The sequence below is a fragment of the Rhamphochromis longiceps genome, linkage group LG15, assembly GCF_057381845.1.
Source record: "Rhamphochromis longiceps isolate RC_006_pf linkage group LG15, R_longiceps_female_GT1.1, whole genome shotgun sequence".
Taxonomy (NCBI): Eukaryota; Metazoa; Chordata; class Actinopteri; order Cichliformes; family Cichlidae; genus Rhamphochromis; species Rhamphochromis longiceps.
In genome coordinates, this window is record NC_140571.1 from 9,056,522 (window position 1) to 9,079,682 (window position 23,161).

A 23,161-nucleotide genomic window follows, 5' to 3' on the forward strand; every position below is an offset into this window, starting at 1 on the left:
GTCAGGATGGCCGAGCGGTCTAAGGCGCTGCGTTCAGGTCGCAGTCTCCCCTGGAGGCGTGGGTTCGAATCCCACTTCTGACATCATTCCTTTTTTCGCAAACTTCGTGCCCTACAATGTTAAAAACAAGGTAGGGTATTTTCTCCTCCCAGTCTCTGTGGTCTGAGTTTTTCACACTAACCTTTTAGCACAGTGTAACATGGTTTTTCATCACAGTATAGCTTTAAATTAGAAAAGCTGAACAACCATATTTGTAACTATTCTCAAAACAGTGTTATGTATTTTTTTTTTAAAAAACAGTCAAAGTTTAGATTAGGAAAGTAGTGGGGATTACATTTCCTGTGTATGGAATCCAACATTCAATAGAAGGCAGGCTCAACGTGCTAAACCTGTTATTTATGCTTGTATCTGGGTTCATATGCGGTAATACAGCATATTTAATAGTGAAGTGAGTTTTCACACAACCTTTGGTACAAATTTTAAATCCTGGGTTTAAGATGAGGATCCAGGGTTTAAGGGAAGGCCCTTCGTGGACCGAGGGTTTTTAAAATTGTTACTCAACAGGCTGTGCAATCGCACATTAATGCCACAATGGGGTTGTTTTAGAGGTAACTCGGTATAGGAACAGGTATGGCTTTCTATGAATCTTACTGAAGGATTCCTCCTCTTAAAATTCAATTAATATTTAAATAGATTGTCTATTCCTTTGTGAGATTTTTGCTGACTTACTTTTTCTTGTAAGTTTGTAATTCCAGATATCAAAGTGTGTATATTGCTATAAATGTAATAGCACACAAAGGAGGGTTATCATTGGCTTTAACTTTTTCTTTCATGAATCCAAAAGCTATTAGAACCACTGATTGATTTGTAGCATATGGTCATTTGGCTCAACAATTTATGGTTAATAAAGGAGCAGGTCTTGTACCCTTAAGACAAAGTAGTAGATATTCAGTTTATCCTAAAAGGCTAAATAGCTTAGCAAATAAAAAGATAGGGCCACAGCTTGGTTTAATCATGCAAAAAGAAGAAGGTGTTTGAGTACTTTTAGCTGTCACTAATAGGATTCATTCCTAACAGGCTGACTGCTCTAAAAATAGTGACTTTTCCCCCCTTTTTGCTCCAAATAGAAATGTTATGTGAGGACATTTGCTGCACATGAATCCCAACACAGTGACACAAACATATAAGCACGCTTATACACCACTTCAGTGCTTCACTGCACAATACAGCACATGTAAATACAATGAACTACATATTAAACATTTCATGTAAAAGCAAATCCATCATCATTATTGTTTTATACCCTTAGGACTTAGGACTTAGGACTTAGGCAAATGAATATTTTGCTTATCTTAACATTTACACCTGGAGAGAGCTCGTAGGGTTAATGTGCAAGGTCAGGTCAGGTGACTTAAACAGGGATTTAGGGCGATTTAGGGCGATTTAGGGCGTCTTCCAGTACTTTCACAGGTTGAAGGCAGAGGTTGTTGGGCAGCTTTTATATTAGCATGTGGAAAGATTTTCCATTTGTGTTTTTAAGTTAAGATAGTATAGACATGCAAACTGGTTGGTTGGTTTGCCTTAGAAACACCATTCTAAATCTAGTAGTATTTAAGTTGCCAGCATTTGTGGTTGCTGTATGGATTGTTGGCTTTTCCACTCTATAAGCCAGAAGAATCAGTGAATCCAAAATGAATCCAGTTTCTTGACAGTGTGACCATGTGTGACCACTGATGTACCTTTTAAGTGAGAGTGTTTATCCCATCTTATAGGCAACCTTTGATTTAAACGTCTAAGCCTCACCCTTTAACTGGAGCCATGTATCGGTGCTTCACCTTCCTCTACATATGCTTCATTAAGACTGTGACTTAATATAGCAGGAGTCCTGGTGCACAGCAGGTTGCACACTAATTAGGCCTGACATTTTAACTGCAGCCAGGAGGGGGGGAGTGCTAAGCCTGAGCATCACTGCACACGTGCAAGCTTGAAGGATGATGTGCTTCGGGGAGTCCTGCTGTGACTATGATCCACACTACGTCCGCATGCAGTGGAGGCTGCAAACCTAATTTGAGTCATTTTAAAGTCCATTTAATGTGGACTAAAAGTTCTTAGAAACCTCCATCAGGCTGGCAGAGCATGCCTGACAGAAGTTGATTAAGGAGAGGACTCTCCCTAGGAAAGCCCACGATTAAAATATTAGCCTCAGTTAGCTTCTGAGTCACTCCTTCCCCTCATGACTCAGTAGGGGATGTGGAGGGGAGGTCTTTCTCTTATTTTCTTCTGTGAGTCAGGATATAATGAAATGGTCACCTCCACCCCACTGTGAGCTGTCAAGCTTGTTAAGACTAAGAGCAGATGGTGTAAAGGGTCACCCCGTGGATGTGCGTGTAGTCTTCACAGGTGCTCATGTGACTAAGCACTTCTTGATTCTCCCCACATCATAAGGACAGGGAGGGACTGGTATGCCGTCTGTGAGCCCCTGATAAGGAGAGACTGCCGTGCATCCTGTGGCTGTTTCCTTGTCCTTGAAAAGATTGATCTGACCCAGAAGGATATTTAGACTAGAAAGGTGCATTTTTTTTAAGTTAGCGTCACACGCTGTGGAGCACATACAACAAGGTGGAACATATGCTGAAATGTTTTGAGCCTTGTGACTGTTTTACATGCACCGCCACAGCAATCTGTCAGAGGAGACTGTGCCAGCCTGCCAGTCTGGGATGAAGTAGGCTAATTAGGGGGGCAGTTCCTGTAGTATTTCTATGACATGGCCCCAGAAAATAAATGGGAAATTTAAATGCTGCCATTTACAATGACACGACCCATGAGACAATTCTTTCTGCTGGCCATCATGTCTTAATTGCTTTGTAGGGAGGTACCAATGAATACATATCATGAGACAGCAATTAGAAGAGTAGGTGTGAAACAGGTGATGTTCAGCCGGTAAATCATTTGAAAACCTGCAAAACCTGGTGGATATCCTTACATATTTTAAACAATATGTCAGAGCGATACAGTCATGGTAAAGGTAAACACCCTCTTTAAATTATAAGGTTTTACATATAAGGAACATTCAGCTGTTTGCTAATACGATGCTAAAGAGGAGACACATCAGCAATGATTTTACAGAAGCAATTGTTGGTGACCATCAAACTGGGAAGGATTATAAGGATATGTCCGATATGTCCAAAAAAAAAAAATTCAAGTCCAAACAGTGAGAAAGATTATTAACAGATTGAAAACAGAAAGAGAGCTGCCAGTCTTCCCAGGAGTGAACTTCCTGGCATTCATCCCAAGGTCAGACAACGCAGTACTCAGAGATAATTTAAAAAAATGGGTGGATGAAACCAAAGTGGAGATGTTTAGTCATAAGGTACAAAAACCCAACAAATAAATGCTTCAGATTCTCATAATAAGAATCTGAAGCTAATAATAGGCTGACTTCAAACTAAATCACAGTGAGATTAAGTTACAAGTCCAATCAAATCATCTTTTTGGAGGTCTATCTTTAGTTCTGTTACAGTAACAAAATTACTTTCAAAGCACTACAAGAAAGGGTTGAATATAATAATATTTTTTTCATTGTTTTTTACACAGCCATATATACTAAGGTATATTAAGAAATTGTATCAGACTATGAACTCATCTGTAAAACTAAAGTATTAGCGTACTAGAGTCAAATGTAAGGCCATCTGTCAGACAGCAAACTGAGTCATGCAACAGGACAATGATTCCAAAGACACAAATCTACAACAGGACGGCTGAAAAAGACAAGAATCCAGGTGTTGCAGTAACCCAATCAAAATCCAGCCCACAATGTGCTTGTGGTGTGGCCGTAAGACAGCTCTGCATAAACTGACGTTTAAAGACCTCTGAAGTGATGTTGTAAAGAGGGGTGGGCCAAAACTCCTCGACAACAATGTGAGAGATAAAGTCAAACAGAAAACAATCAATACAAGTTAATACCTCTCAAGGCGGTTCTATAAGCGACTGAATCAAAAGGTAGACTTAGCATTTCACTCACTGCTTCTGCTTTTTCATGGAATTTTGTTTTTAAAAAAAAATGGACTCGGTGTAATATGTTGTGTTTTGTATATTTTTTATTGCATTGTTAATCTGTGATATTTAAAACCTTAGAATTGATGATGATCATGTACTTTCTTTTTGCCGAGACTGTATATTTAAATTGTGAGCACAGCAGACTACAATAAAGACTGAAACATGAAAAGATAAACAGGCAGGTTTTGTGCTCCTGAGAAAGACAAAAAGAGGCGCTCATGCTTGCTGATGATCAGTTAATTGAGTGATCATGAACGTGTAGTTGCTACTTACCCTCCTAACCCCCATGGAAGCAGTATGGGTGGACTTTGTTTTTCACACGCTGCTTCAGTATTTTTGTTACATACGTAATGACAGGATGTGTTGTTTCTCATCTGCCATGGACCCGATTATATAAAAGACCAAAAATTTGGTTTTGACAGTAATGGGTCTGAGATGGTTTTTCTTGTCTCCACTGTCACTGTGACAAATAATAAGAAAACCTGAGTAACAAGACCAGGCAATGTCGTTGAAAGCTATTCTGGGCATTAAGGAAGCAATAAGAGGAAAAGGAAGATGAAAAACAAAATAGAAAAATGCTTCAGAGCTCTGTCATGAGCCAATTCAGCTCATATATCTATCTATCGCTCTCTCTCTTCCTCTATACACACACACACACACACACACACACACACACACACACACACACACACACACACATATATATATATATATATATGTGTGTGTGTGTGTGTGTGTGTGTGTGTGTGTGTGTGTGTGTGTGCAGTCCCTATCTTGAGTGAAAACAAGGGTTTGCTATGAAGGTAAAACAGGGTATCGTGCTTAGTCATTGAATTTTGCTGAGCCAGGAGTTGCTTTCTAAGTGTTTAACTTAGGGTGTTTAACACCCTTTATGCAATGGTGAAGTCCAAGTCATGTGTCCAAAGCTTCAGCAGATTTCAGTCCAATCTCAGGGTGATTAGCAAGGCTTTTCAGTCTATCCTTAGCATCCCATGTATCTGATTAGCAGGTAGGCCCGCTTCCTCAGGGAGGACTTTTCATTGGTTTCTCTTTTCTTTCCTTGCAATAGCCATGGTACTTCTCTGGGAGTTTACATCTCACATTCTATAGTTTTGGGAGTTGTTTTAATTGCCTGGACTATAACTGTGGATCATGTGAGTATACTGCCTCTGATTATGTGTATGCTTTTGACTGTAGTTACTACACATTTTGATTGAGCTGCTGCACTTAAACTTGCTGGTAAATTAATATAATTTCCACAGCAGAAATGCAATGACCACAACGATGAAATGCAGTTTCAGTTGTGTGAGATCACATTAAGTATTTAAGATATGCTGGGTAATTTTTTTTTTCATGTTGTAACATTACGTATCAACCTCAGTGGACCCATCTGCATACACAAACTCTTCTATATATTGCAGTTTGGTGAAAAAGAAACAAATTTTGTAGGGTAGATAACTGGTATTTAATTTATTAAATTGAATATTACACTGAGGCATTTTTAAAAATAAAATATTATGTGCATTATGTTTGGAAATTGTTTATTTCCATAAACCATCCAGTTTATACAAGCACATATAAACTATCAGTTCACACTGATAGAGGAGACACCTGTAATGTGTGACACGAAACAGTGGCAGCATTCAGTGTCACACATAACAGGACACTGAGGTACTTATTAGTATAGAACACAGATGATATAATTAAGATTAAATACATTTATAAAAGAATCAAAATAAACATTTACACATAAACTAAGTGAAATGGACATTCATAATCCTGATTGTGGGCAACAAAAAACCCCTTTTCGACTCATGTTTTGGCTTCAATAATCAAAAACCTTTTGGGGGATATAAATGGATATTTAAACGTTAAACGACTTAAAAGTTAAACGACTAAAAATGGCAACATGACATGTGAGAATACAAAATAACTGGCTCTTCTTCTCTTTGGAAATGTTCAGCTTCAGGAAACACTTGCTGTTTGACTAAAAAAATTACTAATACAAGAACAAGGATAACAGCCAAGCCTGTTCTTTATAGGTGTCAGTCAAGCTTAGCCTATTTTACCATTTAAAAAAAAAAATCTGTGGCATTTTTATGTGCATTTCATAGTGGGCATGCATCCCTTTTCCATCCGGCAACAATGAATTGACTTTACGTCCAAGTATTGTCACAGTAAGGCTGCATTGTGCCTATTGCAGATATTTCTGCTTTTTTTAGGTAATCCTTGAATTTTAATTGCAGGAGAAGCTGTTCGAGAGTCTATTTTTGTCAGTGACAGGCGCAGTCGCTGAGGTAATGTCCACTTCGACTGTGAGCAGAGACTTAAGCTTGTTATTTAAAGTCACTTAAGGATTTATTTGTGGCTGTAGCCTCATTATCCCTGCCTTTATGCACTCTTTGATCTTCAAAGCAGTCTGTATATATGGCACATGCATGCTGCGTGTGTCACAATATATAATGTCACATTTTTTGTTTGGGCGTAATTGATTTGGGTGTAAATCTCTTAATGAATCCGATTTTAACTGGAATATGTTTGTCTGTGTTTTTCAGTCATAAATGTGGACATGTAGAAATACTGAAATGAAAGCCTTACTGGAACATTGGCTAAACATATTAAAGGATAAAATGACACAACAGCTATTTTTAATTTTTTTTTACAAATAAGACAAGATAAATGTAGAGCAGTATCAAACTTATTACACTAACACAGCGGTCCCCAACCTTTTTTGCTCCACGGACCGGTTTATGCCCGACAATATTTTCACGGACCGGCCTTTAAGGTGTCGCGGATAAATACAACAAAATAAAACTAGTAATGGTACCGAAAAAAAGAAGATTTATTCATAACACACGTGAAAAGACCCAGGAAAACCGAGTTAACGATAAAAACGATAACAAAATAACGCTGAAAAACGATAAAAACCCTGAAAACCATACATTTCAGACCTGAGCCTCAACTCTCGACTCACGGCCCGGGGGTTGGGGACCGCTGTACTAACAGATTTTCATATTTCATCATCAGACAGTAGTCAGTGGATTTAAATTAGATTCAACAAATGTGGCCCTTTTTTCCCTCCACACCAGCTGTTTACTTGCTCAAATGTGATTGATCAAATGGAAAACAGAAAAACTGGTTTGTAAGATGTTTCTAATGTAATCTCCTTTCAACGCATGCATTTTCATGTATTTTTTCCACATTGTTTCTAGTGAGCGGAGGTTATGCAGATGTGCGGTGCAACACCTCACCCTAGGCAGCTGCAGAAAAACATGGCAACCTTTCAGGACTGTTTGCCAAAGCTGACCTGGCCCCTTCTTCTGCTCACCTGAGCTCATCCTTCCTCCATTCTGAGCACAAACCCAATCATCAACGTCACCACAGTCCAAAATGTCTTCCCACAGACGCCACTTTCACTGTTTTGACGCTGTAGGAGGCGAAGGCACCCACAGGTCTTCTATTCCTTTTAAGAGCCACAGCACCCGCTTACCCAGAATCCCCCAGCATGGCATGGTGGCCCATCATGAACCCACAGCCGAATGCTATGTTTGCTCAGAGTGTAGACACGCCCATGCCTTGGAAGCAGTAGAGACTCAGTTGTCACCTTTCTATCACACTCACCCGTCATGTCACCACCACAATCCACACCACTATGTTCTCAGTGGGCCGAGCAGGCCTGAAGAAACACCTCTGGGCCACGAACGTCATCATCACCGATACAGTAAGAAGCTGGTGTTGGTGAAGAACAGTGACCCCTCATTCAGAAAGACCATCATCTTGCACCGCAGGGGTCTACGCAGTTTGGGGCTTTTCTTAGAGGAGGTTTCCGAGCTCATGCAGTACCACATCAGGAAGCTGTACACTGTGGGCGGGCACAAGGTGAGGTCATAAACAGCTGGAGCTAGAAATTCACATATTAAGTTTTGGTTTCCTGATTTTCTCTCACAAACCTTCTGAATAAAAGGAGTTAGATAAGATTTTAGACAGGAATGGTTTCCTACTACTTTCAGGAAGAAGTTTTGGTTAGGACCAAGGACCATATGTTAATTAGGCACAAATTTTTACACTGCATGTCGATTATCCCGATGAAACCCTCTGGTTTATCCTGACTTGGAACCGGGACCATTGTGACCCCTGACACTGTATTCGTGTCTTAAACCAAGACTCTTTTGCATATAATCTAATTCTTTGGTCCACAGTACACACGAAGCTTGTGAATCCTGCAAAGCCATGCATTGATTTTCCTATAATAAAACATTATAAAAACCATTAGATCTCAAAAGAAGCGAACGCTTGCAGGAGATTTTTTTGCTCCTCCAACAAAGCATTTCAGTAAAAACAGGAATCTGCACACTAATACATTCAAATCTACAAGATTTTCTATTTTTACTTGGTGTTTAATTGCTCTATAAGCCTCTTTATTGTACAACAGGCACATTCATAATAAGTCAATAAATAAATAGCATCATTTCATCAACTTTGCAAATAGTTATAATCCCAGATAAGATACTATGAGGGTGTGAGGGAATGAAATGGGGATATTCCCTCACCCATGCATTCAGATTGTAGAGATTGCTCCAAAACCCATTAATCTTGATCATATCAGTGCTATTTTTGAGAGAGAAGAAACAGGTCAATGTTGAAACTCCCCTACTTTGATACCAGAGGTGTCTCAGAAATGTGTCTTCCACCATGGCAATTAATTATCTTCACCTGGGCTTCGTGTGACCACAGATGAAGCCATTCATCTGCCTTTAACAGCAGTGGCTTTAAAATTCAGAACTGCACTGTCATCACAACGAACCGTACACGAGCCAGATAAAAATCAACAAAACACTCAATACTTCGGGGCTACATGCTTTCACAGCATTTTATGACTGACAGTAGAGAACATGAGTATTTAATATTAAAAACATAGAAAGAACAATATTACAGATTCATAATATTCTAAGAGTGTTTTGGTCATTTAATTCTGTTATAGACATATTTAACATGCCTATAAGAGGATTTAATTAATTCATTTATTAATGCTTAACAAAATAAGTCCTTAAACCTTAAAAGATTGCATTCTCTGAAATCTGAAAAAAAGGATCACAAACAACAAACATATATTAACCAAGAAGGTTACTCCTGCTAGGCCTTTGTTTGAAAGGTTAGTACACACTCTGTACCCTGAGATTAATATGAATTGTTTCAGGTTAATCATCTCTGACGCAGGAGACAAGTCATCCTAATGCTGATAATTAGCTTGCATGATGTCCAGTTTTATTATCAAACTTTTGATAATAGCTGGAGGTACCCTAAAACTAACTAAATCTTTGTGTCTGAGCTTTATTAATATAGATGAATTACGCAGACATTTAGTCAAACTCTTTTGCACACTCAGCAAGCTGCCAGTACTGCTGAGCCACGCTGATGCTGCTCACAATGGCAGTTCATCATCGCACAAATGCACCGTCATTTCACAGAGATCATCCGGGATTAGGATAGATGCTTTGTCTTGACTCACTGCATGATTCACACCCTTCTTTGGCAGGGATTTAGAACTCTGCCGCTGTGCTCGAGAGGTGGCAGTGTCCTGACACAATGAAGATATTTATTATTATCATCATTACTCAATAAAAGAAAGACCCCACCTGACTAAAATCACCGTAACAAAATAACACTGAAATATTTTAAAATGTATTCATAATGTTAGGAAACAAAAACATGCAGTATTTTCCATTCTTAGTATGACATCCATTTTCACAAATATGTTGTTATGTAACCCCAATATGTACATCAGCTGCTGTCAAATCCAGGTCTCATCCGCTGATGGCTCAGCTCACGGCCCATCTGGGTATCCTTTCGCCAGGTCTTGTACAGGGAGCGCTATTTAAGTAATTTTAGCCTTCCTAGAGTTTCTGCAGGTGATGCAAGGCGCTCTATAGCCCACCTTCATCTCACCTCATCACTGTTATACTGTTTCTAAATTAGATTTAATTTAAATTAAATTAGTTGATCATTGTCCTCTTCACCTTAAGCTTTCTGTGCGGATGGGAAGGTGAGAAAGAGCCCAAAAACCAAAGGTATAACTTTTAACTCCTGATTGAAATATGGGACTCTAATTAGTGTGCCAGATCAGATTGTTAAAGGGGGAAATGATGTTTCCCCTACAGTATATAGCGAGAAGCTATTAGATTGTTTTGGATCAAAACAATGGCAGCTAGAGATCAATCAGAATCTGACAACACTGATAAGGGTAACTTAATTTCACTCTTCAGATGGCATTAAATTCTTACTTTTGCTGATTAATTGTAATTAACGATGGCATTCTTTTTAAATCATCTTCCCTGTGTTCCTTTAAAGATAACAGCAAACTGTAAACAAACGTATTCGTTATTTGGTTTCAGATCGACAGCGTTCAGAGTCTTCTGCAGTGCCCCTGCGTTCTTGTCTGTGTCGGCCGGGAGCCTTCTCACCCATCGATTGTGGAGAACTTTCGGAAAACATCCGACGATAAACTTCCAAAGCTGAGTGTGAGGTCACGCTCCGGTGGCTGCACTGACGGACATGAGAGTAGGAAAAACTCTTAAAGTGATAATTACATTCTTACAAGTAGTAACTACAAAGTAGAAGTACTGAAAGATATGCTATGGATGGTTCTCTAGCATCTAAATTAAATGACTTTTGTTAACGTACACCTTTAACAAAAGGCCTAATTTGAAATATTTGTCTTTTTTCTTTAACTGCTGCATGAAAAATCAAGGACTCCCTTCAAAGAAAAGTGTCATCCATCCAAACCTGGAATCTGGAAACAAAGTTATCAGGCAGTCAGTGTCATCTGACAAGTCAGGCCCAGATGGAACTGATTCACCAGACAATGTCAACTCTTGCCCACCCACTGGTGATGGGGTGAGGGAAGATGATATAGAGAAATGTGTACGTGTTAATAAAGATGGCAGTTTATCAATGGAGATGAAAGTGCGCTTTAGACTGCAAAATGATGAAACAGTGCACTGGTCCACGGAAGTAAGAAAGACCACAGGCAGGACCTGTGACTACCACCAAGGAAACAATAACCCACACTTTCCGAGCTATCTTGAATCTGAAAACATCTCTGCTGTTCAGCCAGATGACCATTTCATGAGTCAGCACTATCAGAGACATCAAGAAGAACCTCATTGTCCTCACTGCTGCAGTCACTGCCAGGATTATGAAATCTGGAAAAATGTACCAAGAACACATGGGGCGAGTCGCCGCATTCAAACATCTAGCTCAAGTGCATCTTCACATACAGTGGTCTCTAGAAAGACAGTAGTATCTAGATCAAGCGAAGAGCTTACTGAACAAGTGGTGGAGACAGAGACTTGTGTGAAGCAGACTATTGAGGCAGCTGAAACTGTAGAGTATTGCACCATCGGGAGTGAGGCTTGCTCACCAAAGTGCAACGTGCAATCTTCCACTTTGTATAACTGTCTAAATGAGAAATCAGAACAAACAAGATCCATTACTAGGCAAAATCAACCCCAGAGTCCTCAAGATACAACATCCAATGCTTCAGGACAATCTAGCAAGTCAAAAAAATCTAAACCCTCACACGCTTGTCATTGTGGAGTATCTGAAGAAAATACAAAAGGACAAATCTACACCCGAGCTGAAGAGGAAGGCAAAATACAAAGAGATTGTTCAAGTGCCATGTCTTTAAAATCTAATGTCTCTTGCAGATCAACTGTGTCTGGCAAAATACAGGACCCAGAGACAAAGGATGAAGAGGAGAACAGGTCTAAAAGTGCCATGTCAGTTCATTCAAATGCCTCGACAAAATCCAAATCGGATGTTTTGGATGTTGCAGTTGGAGGATCTCAAGCATGTGATGACAATGGAACACACAAAAGACCACTGAGCAGCATGTCTGTTAAATCCTCCAAATCTGAAAAATCTGTGAAGTCTGAGCATCAACAACATAAATCAGAGGAAGATGTTGAAGAAGAAAAACCAATAAGTCCCATCTCAGCAAAGTCAGAGATGTCTATTAAATCCAGAGGATCGAGGGCATCTTCTTTCCTAGGTGAAAAAGAAACAAAGGAGGAAGCTCAGCCGAGGACACCTAGTGTCACATCAGCTGCTTCAGATTCTTCTGTAGAGTCACCTGAGGCATCTGCAGAAAAAAGCATTCAAAACCCAGCTGAGAATGAAACTGAACTGAGAACACAAAGCACCATGTCTGGGAATTCAAACACTTCAGCAACATCTACAGAGTCAAGCGCATCTGAAGATCCACATACAGGAAATGCAGAGGAAAGATCTGAAAGAACAGTAAGTGTAATGTCAGCTAGGTCTGTCAAGTCAAATGAATCTGCAACATCTAGAAAGTTAAACGTTGAGACAGAAGAGACAAGGGAGGCAACTGATGCCATGTCAGCTAACTCTAATTCATCAGCAAGATCTAAAGGATCCAAGAGGCCCGATCCTCCTGATGCAACTGAATGTGTTGGTTCATCAGATGACATAAATACTGAAGAGCAAAGCGGAGAGAGACCACAAAGCATACTGTCAGTCAAATCAGCAAAGTCTGTAAAGTCCAGTGTTTCTGCAAAATCCAGCAGATCCAAACACGGAGAACAGGGAGAGGAGAGGGGACCAAGTTCTTTGTCAGTAAAATCAGTTCAGTCCAATGTGTCAGGAAAATCAAAAGGGTCAAACACTTCAGCCAAATCTAATATGTCCGTGCCCACCGATATTGAAGCTGAAGAACAGGCTGCAGTTAATGATGAATATGAAGAAAGACCTCCAAGCAATACATCAACCACATCTGCTAAATCTTTAAAATCAAATGCTTCTGCAGTTACTCCTGAAAGCTGTGGTGATGCTTCTGAAGAAACTAATATTGAAGGTGAGACTGAAGGAGAATCAGTGAGCTCATTGTCAATTACATCAGATATTTCTGCAACATCGTTTAAATCAAAAGACGAAGGCACTGAGATGCTTCAAGAAGCAAATGATGAAGAGGAAACTGAACAAAGACCACCAAGCTGCTTATCAGCTAAATCACTTCAGTCACATGTTTCTGAAATATCTGCAGAGCGAGTACCAAGTGCTTTGTCAGCTAAATCAGCAAAGTCACGTGCTTCTAACACATCTAATAAACCAAAACCCTGTGAAGTTTGTGCTTGCCAAGCCAATGAAAGATATGGCGAAGAGGAAACTCAGGAAAGAGCACAGAGTGAAGTATCAAACAGATCTGGAAAGTCAACTAATTCTGCAAAATCTCCCAAGTCAAAAGATCACGAAGAGGAAAATATATCTCTTCATATGGAAAATGAAGAGAGAGCTCCAAGCAATCTGTCAGTCAGATCAGGAAAATCAGGAAAGTCAAATGCTTCTGCAGCATCTAAAAGATCAAAGGTTTCTGAAATTTGCTTGGAAGACTTTGCTGACCATCCCGAGGAAAGAATCGTTGAAGGTGAGAGTGAAGTGAGAGCAGTGAGTGCTATGTCTTCCAAGTCAGCTAAGTCAGATATTTCTGCCAGATCAAACAGAACAAATCATTCTGTTAATGGTCCAGGTAGCGAAAACTCAGAGAACTCTAATGAAGAAAATGACAAAGAGCAAACAGAACAAAGAGCACAAAGTAGCCTATCAGCCAAATCAGGTCAGTCACATATTTCCGACAGATCTAAAAGGTCTGCAGATAGATCACCCAGTGCTTTGTCATCTAAATCAGCAAAGTCACATACTTCAAACAAATCTGTGAAATCAAATATTTCTGAAGTTCTGTGTAGTGATACTGATAAAATAGATGGTGAAGATCAAACTCAAGAGAGACCACAGAGTACAATTTCATCCAGAACTGAAAAATCAACAGTTTCTGCAAAATCTAGTAGATCAACGATATTGGAAGATAATATAGTTAGGGAACACACAGAGAGAGCTCCAAGCAATCTGTCGGTCAGATCAGAAAGATCAGCAAAGTCGAATGTTTCTTCAGCATCAAAGAGATCAAATGTTTCTGTAGCTGTCTTAGAAGACAATGTTGACCCTTCTGACGAAAGAATTATTGAAGGTGAGAGTGAAGATGGCACAATGAGATCAGCATCTGCGCAGTCAGATATTTCTGCCAGATCAAATAGGTCAAACCAGTCTGCTGATGCATCAACTAAAGAAAAGTCAGAGAGTGCTGATGAAGAAAATAACAAAGAGCAAACGGAACAAAGAGCACAAAGCAGCTTATCAGCCAAATCAGTTAAGTCACATGTTTCTGGTAGATCTAAAAAGTCTGCAGACAGATCACCCAGTGCTTTATCAGCTAAATCAGCAAGGTCACATACTTCAAACAAATCTGTGAAATCAAATATTTCTGAAGTTCTGTGTAGTGGTACTGATGAAATAGATGGCAAAGATCAAACTCAAGAGAGATCACAGAGCGCAATTTCAGCCAGAACTGAAAAATCAACAGTTTCTGGAAAATCTAGTAGATCAACAAGAATGGAAGAAAATAAAGTTGATCATGAGGAACCCACAGAGAGAGCTCCAAGCAATCTGTCAGTTAGATCAGGAAAATCAGCAAAGTCAAATGTCTCTGCAACATCTGGAACATCAGATATATCTGAAGCTCTTTTAGGAGACTGCATTGACAATACAGAGGATGTTAAGGGTGAAACTGAAGAGAGGGCAATGAGCTCATTGTCTGTCCAGTCAAATATTTCTGCAAGATCAAATAAGTCAAAACGATCTGTTGATGCTCCAATTAAAGAGGACAGAAAGATCTATGATGAAAGGGAAGAAAGAGCACAAAGCAGCTTATCAGTCAAGTCAGTTAAGTCACATGTTTCTGAGAGATCTAAAAATTCTGCAGAGAGATCACCCAGTGTTTTGTCAGTTAAATCCACTCAATCGCATGCTTCTGTAATATCGGTCAAATCAAATGCTTCTGAAGATCAGTCTGGCACAGTTGCGCATACTGCTGATGTAGGAGACCCTAAAGATGAAACTGAGGAAAGAGCACCGAGTGCAGTGTCAACCAAAACTGAAAAGTCAGCTATTTCTGAAAAATCCTCAGTGTCAAAAGTATTTCATTGTCCAGATGAAAACGATATCTGTGATCTGGAGGACCATGAAGATCGGTCTCCAAGCAATATGTCTGCCAGCTCAGCAAAATCAGCAAAGTCAAAGACTTCAGAAGTTTCAAAAAAATCTAAATCTTCTGCCATTCAATGTGATCGCATTGCAGAAAAGGAAAATAAAGAGGAGCACACTGAAAGCAGATCAGTGAGTTCAATGTCACTCCATTCGGCTGATTCAAATTTTTCTGAAATATCAGGTATATCAAAATGTTCAGCAGAGCCTCCAGCTGAAGAGAGAGTTGCCACACCTAAATCCCATGTATCTACTATATCTCTAAAATCTAAAGCTTCAAAAGTTGCTTCACAGCATAAATTACCAGCGCAAGGAAATGATGAGGATGAACCTCAAAACAGAGCAGAAAGTGCAATGTCAGCAAAATCCTCTATTTCTGCCAAATCCAATAAGTCAAAATTATTGGCTGCCCCAGTAGAAGAAATATCTCATGATTCTGATCATACTGAAAGACCTGTAAGCAGTAAATCACAGAGATCAGCAAAATCCACCAAGTCAAATGTTTCTGTGAAATCTAAGAAATCAAAAGCTACTACTATCCCTTCTGAACACAGCACTGAGATTGCTGATGCAGAGTCTGAGGGAAGAGCGAGCTCATTGTCAACACAAACGATAAGGTCAAATATTTCTTCAAAATCCAAAAAGTCAAAATGTTCTCATGTACCAAATTGTGAGACCTCCAATGAAGATAATGACAAATCACAAACTGAAGAAAGATCTCCAAGTGTAATGTCAGTCAAATCAAATATTTCCCATGTTACAGAAAGATCCAATGCCTCTGATATTACTGAAGACGTTGATGAAGTCACTGATGTGTCTGCTGAAGAGCATGTGGCAGAAGATGTAGTGAGAGCAGTTAGTGCCATTTCAGCTGGATCTGCAAAGTCGCATGCCTCAACACGATCTACGAAATCAAAAGGCACATTTCCAGGTGAAGGAAGTGCTGACGAAGAAAGCGCAAAGACAACAACAAGTTGTACATCAGCTAACAAAGAAAATGTAGAGCGAGCACAAAGTTCTATGTCAGCAAAGTCAAGTGGTTCAAGGAGATCTGCAAAAGGATCTCGAGCTTTTGCTGGAAATTCTGCTGAGGAACATGCTGAAGAAGAAACTGAGGAGAGGTCACCAAGCAGCGTGTCGGCCAAATTAAACAATTCAAATGTTTCTGTGTCATCAAGGAGCTCGACAACTTGTGAAATATCTTCAGAATACAACAATGCCAATGATTTGGAGACTGTACAGAGATCTCTAAGCTCCTTGTCAGCAAAATCAGCCCGATCCACCAAATCACTGCAATCCAACATTTCTTCAAAAACTGCTAAGTCAAAACCCTCTGTAGGCAAAGAAAATCATGAAGCCAATGTGGAGAAAGAAACAACTGGTCCCTCCATTATATCTACTGAAAATTGTTTAAATGACACTGATGAAAATACAGCAGAAGACTCAGAGAACAGAGCAATGACCTCAATGTCTACTGAGTCAAATGCAACATCAGTATCTGCAAAAACAAGAACTTCTCAAAAATCAGGGAAATCAAAAGTGCTGGAGCAGGTAGCTGATAAGGCAGATCCAGCACAGAGGAGTCCAAGTGTTTTATCAGTGAAGTCAAACACCTCAGGAAGAACAAAAAAATCAAATATATCTGGAACAACCACCACTGAAACGGTTGGACATGAAGAAGAAGCTGATGACAGTGCCATGTCAACCAAATCAGTTAGTTCATCAAAGTCAAATAAATTACAAGGTCCAGAAATCACTACTACAAACAGTTCTGGCCATCCTACTGAAGAGAATACTGAAGAGATATCTGAGAAAGCACAGAGTGCTGTGTCAGCAAAATCAAAAAGGTCAGTAAAATCAACAAAATCTGACATTTTAAGCAAATCAGATGTCCCCATCGTGACCGTTGGGGAAAATGAAACCAGAGCACCTACAGCCATGTCAACGAAGTCCAAGGCTTCATCATCTTCAAAAAAGTCCAAAACATCTGAGATCAGTGGAAAGAAAAGTGCCACAACTACAGATGTCTCTTCTGAGCGGACCAGTGTTTCTCCACTAAATTTAGAAGTAATGAAGCCAAAGGAAAAGAGCCGATCTACTGCCAAATCAAACTCTGGAAGACATTCAGCAATGTCAGAAACAAGTCAGAGAGCAAAGCAGCAGAAAGAAAATGAACAACATGTCATATCTCACACAGAGTCAAATGAAAGTAACTTGTCACAAACTCTGTCTAGTTCAGATATCATCAAAGAGATGTGTGAGTCTCCAGCACACAGTCACTCAAAACGTAATGTTCCTCACAAGATAAATGGTGACCTGGATACTAAGGAAAGTGGTGGAAGTGTCACTGACAAGAAAACTGACAGAAGCAGCAAATATCTGCATAAGAGCACCGAAGTTGATGATTTTGACCTGGTCCCATCCAGCCTACCCAACGCATCCCCTACTGAGGTTGTAAACGAATGGCTGAAATCACTGCCAGCAGAGGGTGAATTAGAGGACGTAGAGGAATTTAATGAAAACTGCGATGGACCAAAAACTGTCCCCACAACAGAAGAAATTAACACAGCGGATACTGTTAACAATCCAACTGAGAATTCAAAAGGCCCAGTAGAAGGGGAGGCAAAGAAATGTCTTCCTAATAATGACTGCGAAACAAGCAAAGAAACACCAAAGGAAGATAACGCCTCTACTGATGCAGACAATGCCTCAACAGTATTTAACTCTTCCATACAAGTGATGAAAGTCCTTTTAAATCCGAAGCTAGACAGATGCAACAGTTTACCAGAAATTTCTCCAGCTTATGGACGTAAACTGAGCTCCTCAGCTAGAGGTTTTTTGGATTGCCTTGTGAAGCTGCAGCTAATAGACCATGATCCAAAAAATGCCAATGAAAAAAATGAAAGGTATCAAGAACTCATGGGTATTCTTCAGTCCCTTTGGCTTTGTGATCCTCCTGAAAATGAACATGCATTACGGAAAGATGATCACCATTTTGCAGATGATGATTTCAATCATACGTCATCGTCTGGCGTGGATGTCAACAGTGGCTCCACAGGCTCCGGGAACAGCAGTGATGGTGTAAAGAGTGGCAATGACGTGAATGGTGATGTTTCTGAGCCTCACGCCACTGTGGATATGTTTAAGAAGGTACAACAAGGGTGTGAAGTTGAAACAGATGCAGATGTTCAGAGCACATCAGTAAGAAAGGCAGAAGGAATGTGTGAAGATGAGCAAAAGGAAGATTATCCAGCAAGCAGTGATAGTCCAAGAGAACAATCTGAAACACCACATTCCTCAAACGAGAGTGCAAGAAATTTCAGCGAGGGCCAAAAACTTCCAGAAGCTGAAACCGATTCTTCAGAGAACAGCAACTCTGAGAGCCTTCTCCTCATAGAAAGAGAAGAGCTAGCTAAAATGATTTCACAAGATGATCCTGCTTGGGTCTTAACCTTATTAAATAAAATTGAAAAACAGTTCATGACTCATTATATCAAAGCGATGAATGAGTTCAAAACTCGATGGAACCTGGGAGATAGTGAGCAACTTGACAGTACGATTAATGAACTTAGAGCTGAGGTTCACAAAAGAATCCAAGCAAGTATTGACAGAGAACTGTGGAAAATTCAAGGCCAAAAAGGCCAACCGAGACCTCCAAGAGAGACAAAATCCCGTGTTTCAACGACACAAGCAGAAGAGAGAAGACGGAAACTGAAGGTCAACCTCAAACCATCGACTGATTCACATGCAGAAAAAAGTGACGATTCAGCAACAGGAACGTCTTATAGTGACCAGCGCAGTGAAAACGGCGATGAATGCTGTCAATGCGAATCGTGCATTAAGAAAAAAATGACGTGTAGGACACCTCTTCAGGGAGATTCGATGACACCTGTACCTGCTGCCACGGCAATCAAGTGTGCATCTCACCCTGGAAATATTCATGAAACTCAAGCGGCAGAAACCCTTGTGGAAAAAGTTATTGTTAAAGCTTTAAGGGAAGTGCGAGAAGTACATCCAGGCCCTGAAGATATCTCTGAATTTGCAGCAGATGAAAAGGAAGCAGATGATATGAGTCAAGATGCAGTTCGTGATGAGGTTTCTGAAAAGAATGACGCAAAAGAACATGTTGCCAAAGAAATGCCTGAAAAAACTGTTGCTGAAGAAAATAAGGAGGAGAATGATGCCAATGACATAGGTGATGAACTGCGAAAACAAAAAGGTGATAAAACAAGCGAAGATAAGACTCAGAAAGAAATGTCAGTGGAAGAGTCGTTTTTGGCATCAACAGCTAAACAGGAATATGACAAAGGAGGAGCAAAGAATAAATGTTTGATAGCAAAGAACATAATACTGCCATCAATGCAGCTGATCATGCAGAAGATGAGGGCTAATGAAAAGGATGCCACAGCTGATGAATTGTTACATGAACCAAAAGAATCAGGAAAAATTGTGCAAATTGTATCCACAAATGGAGAAGAATTTGCTGAAGCTATCAGGTCAAATGATGAACTCCCAAAACAAGAAGATGGTGTATATTATAATAAGAGTGCTCTAATAAAACATATTGTGGTTACGAGTGAAGATGACCCTAAGGAAGACACAGTAGAGACTTCAACAGAAGAGACTACTCTGACATCTGATGCTAAACATGAACCTGAGGCAGAAGCAGCAAAGAAGGAATGGTTAACCGTAAAGAATACATTGCTGCCATCAATGCAGATGATCATGCAAATGAGAATTCGGAAAGACCAGCTGATGAAAGCAGATGGAAGTGATGCAACAGCTGATGAACCGCTAAATGGACCAACAGAAGAAGATGAAAGTGAAGACACTGAAGCCTCAAGTGAAGATAAGTCTAAGGAAGATGTTGCTGAAGGTACCATGGTTCAAGATGAAGACACACACGTTGCAGGAGCAACAGCTGAACAAAATCCGATGCCAGAAGAAAGTAAATCAGGGAGGTTTAAGGTAAAGAAGAGAGTGCATATGATGCAGGAGGAAGCAGTGAATGAAGACTTAGCTATAGTTGATGAATTTTTAAAAGAAGAAGAAGAAGCATGGTGTAAAGGTAAACTTACTGCAGAAAATGAGACTGCCAGTTTGAGTGAAGATGAGTCAGATGAGGAGTCTGCTGAAGATACTACTACTGAAGATGAAAATACAGCAGTAGAAGCCACCACAGAAGGGAAAGATGAAGTCTGGGAAGAAAAAATACTCCCTGAAGAAGAGAAAATGTCTACCGTTAGTGAAGACGAGTCTGCAGATGAAAGCACTGACACAGCTACAGGTGACGAATCTACAGAAGAACCAGGTGACCCGGCAACAGCTGAGGATGAGACAGCTGCAGAAAAAGAGACTGGTCTCACAAGAAAAGCAGAATCAAAGCATGAAAATGCTGAAGATGAGATTGAAAACAAAGATACTGCTATGGTATCCTCAACTGATCATGAATCAGAGAGTGAGGAAGCTGTGGAATCACTGAAGGTTGATGATGGAGAAGAGACTGATGCTACCAGCGAAGATGACTCTGACGAAGATTTAAATGCCACCACAAATGAAGAAGAAGAGGAAAATGATGTCACAAGTAACGATCTGTCAAATGAACCATCTGAAATAGCAACAACTGAAGATGAGTTTCTTGTAGAAAGAGAGACAGCCGCTACAAGTGAGCATGAACTTACGGAAGGCACTTATGAAGCATCCACAGCTGAAGATGAAAATGTAGCTGTCGAGAGCAGCATGGTGGCCACAAGTGAGCGTGAATCTGAGGAAGACGAGGTTGTGGAAAAAGGAACAGTCACTGATGAAGAGAAGATCCCTGCTATCAGTGCAGAGGAGTCTGAGGGTGAAAACAATCACACGAACAAATTGTCAGAAGAACCAGATCGAGCAGCATCAGCTGAAGACAAGACAGCTGTAAGTGAAGAGATTTCTTCAGCAGGAAAAGGTGACTCAAAGGATGAAACTGCAGTGGAAGCAACTGACAATGAGGAAGCTGTTAAAGCAGAAGATGCTGACAATAGTGAAGAGATTGGTGCTGTCACTGAAAATGATTCAGGAGAGGACCTAGATGCCACCACAAATGAAGATGAGACAACAGAGGAGGATGACACCACAGAACCAGCTGAAGAAACAACCGAAGATGAGCGGGTGATCGAAACAGAGATTGCTGTTTCAACCGAGAATGAACCTAACAGAGGCGCTGCTGCTGAAGAAAACGTGGAAGGAACCACAAGTGACAATGAAGCTGAAGATTATGGTGCAGCAGAAGAGGCTGCAACAACTGAACATGACTCAGACACAGCAGTGGCGGTGGACACCGCCAGCGCAAGTGAATCTGAGTCAGAAGATGAGGTTTCTGAAGCAAAAGAGAGTGCTGTCACAAGTGAAGATGAGCTGAAGAAAGCTGCTGTTGAGGTCGCTCAGGAAGAGGCAGCAGAAGATGTGACAGATGCCGAGCACGAATTTAACAAAGACACCAGTTCAGATGAGTCGGACGTGAAGGGAATGGATGAAAAACTAAGTGAGGGTGAGATTGCTGAGCAAAAGGAAATTGCTGCCACAAGCGAAAATGAAATGGCAGACGAAGCAGATGAAACCAGTGATGAGTCAGACAAGACAGAGTCGTCTGAAAAGATCGGAGAAAGCAGTGCTAATGAAGAATGTAAAGAAGAAGAAAATGATGAAGATAACAGTAAGAAGCTAGTAGAAGGTGAAACAACTGGAGATGAATCGGAAGAACCTGGAAAGGAAGCGGTGGAATCTGGTGAAAATGAATTGACTTGTGAAGATTGCACAGAGGCTTTAACAACAGAGGGCGAGACTGAAAAGCATGAAACCACAGAGGAAGACTCAGGACAGCCTGAAGCAGGAGAAAATGAGACTGATGAAAGTGACAGCAGGGAAGAATCTGGAGCAGAAGGTACATCTGCAGGAGAGGAGGCTGAAGAAACTCAAACGGGAAAGGTGGAATCTACAGACGATACAGAAGATGAATCCGAGCAAGATGAAGGACAGAATGCTGTCAGTGAATCAGAGGATAATTCCAACAAACCAGAGAGTGGATGCCCAGAAAGTGATGTCACTTGTCAAGAAGATACTAATGATGTAGTGGAGCTTAAACCAGAAGAGGATGAGGAGATGGAGGAAAAATCAGAAACCAAAGAAGAAATCAGAGAAAACAACCCAGAGGATGATGTTACACAATGTGAATGTATTAACATCCCAGATGGAAGTCATGATAATAATGAAGAGGATTCCAATGCTTCTGAAAAGGAGAATGAGGAAACCGAGACACCCAATGAAGACTGGAGTGAAAAACAGGGAGATTCAGCTGATGGAGAAGACGAAGCAGAGGAAGACTCAGATGAACCAGGGGAAGAAAGTGGTGACATACAGCTTCCTTTGGTTACCAGCAAGATAGACAATCAAGATGTAGCTAACATAGTACCTAAGGAAGCGCTAAAGCCACTTGATACTTTGATCAAAAAGACCGCAGAATCTGAGGACGGCACTTACGCTGACATTGAAGATTCAGAGCCTGAAATAAACAGCCAAGATGACATTAAAAGCCTTGAGACAAAGAGTGTGAAAAAGAAGTTGTTTTGAATTGACCGTGACTCTGCCAAAGCTGAAGGTGACTGATAGAGAGTGAGACATGGGAGAAAAAAACGAGGGGTATTCTTAATATTTTAGGTTAGGTCTCCTAAATGAAAAAAAGCAAAAGGATTGATGTAGATTATCCTAAATCTTAAGTAGCACTATTAGGCTCTACTTAACAAGTACTAAACATGACAAGCACACAAGATGAGATACTACAGCAAATTCTAGTATCTGCAGAACACAAACTGCTCATGCAACAATATGAAAAACTTGAATGTATATAATGCATATCTAAACTAAATCATAGAGTATTTTATTACATATCACCTGCAATTCTGAGCCTTAGACAGAACACGGCACTGTTTATGAGCTATGCTTTCCAAAA

General features: G+C 40.2%; 1 protein-coding gene and 1 non-coding gene across 2 annotated transcripts; both read left to right on the top strand.

Annotated features, from left to right (window-relative positions):
- trnal-cag (transfer RNA leucine (anticodon CAG)) lies at positions 1-83 on the top strand. Its single transcript has one exon. It is a non-coding gene; the product is annotated as a tRNA-Leu (tRNA).
- Positions 84-7,446: 7,363 nt separating this feature from the next.
- Positions 7,447-22,782, top strand: rp1l1b (rp1 like 1b). Its single transcript, XM_085382908.1, has 3 exons — positions 7,447-7,935; positions 10,449-10,614; positions 10,805-22,782. The coding sequence occupies exons 1-3, from the start codon at positions 7,447-7,449 to the stop codon at positions 22,780-22,782; spliced, it is 12,633 nt and encodes a 4,210-aa protein (XP_085239034.1).
- The last annotated feature ends 379 nt before the right edge of the window (positions 22,783-23,161 follow it).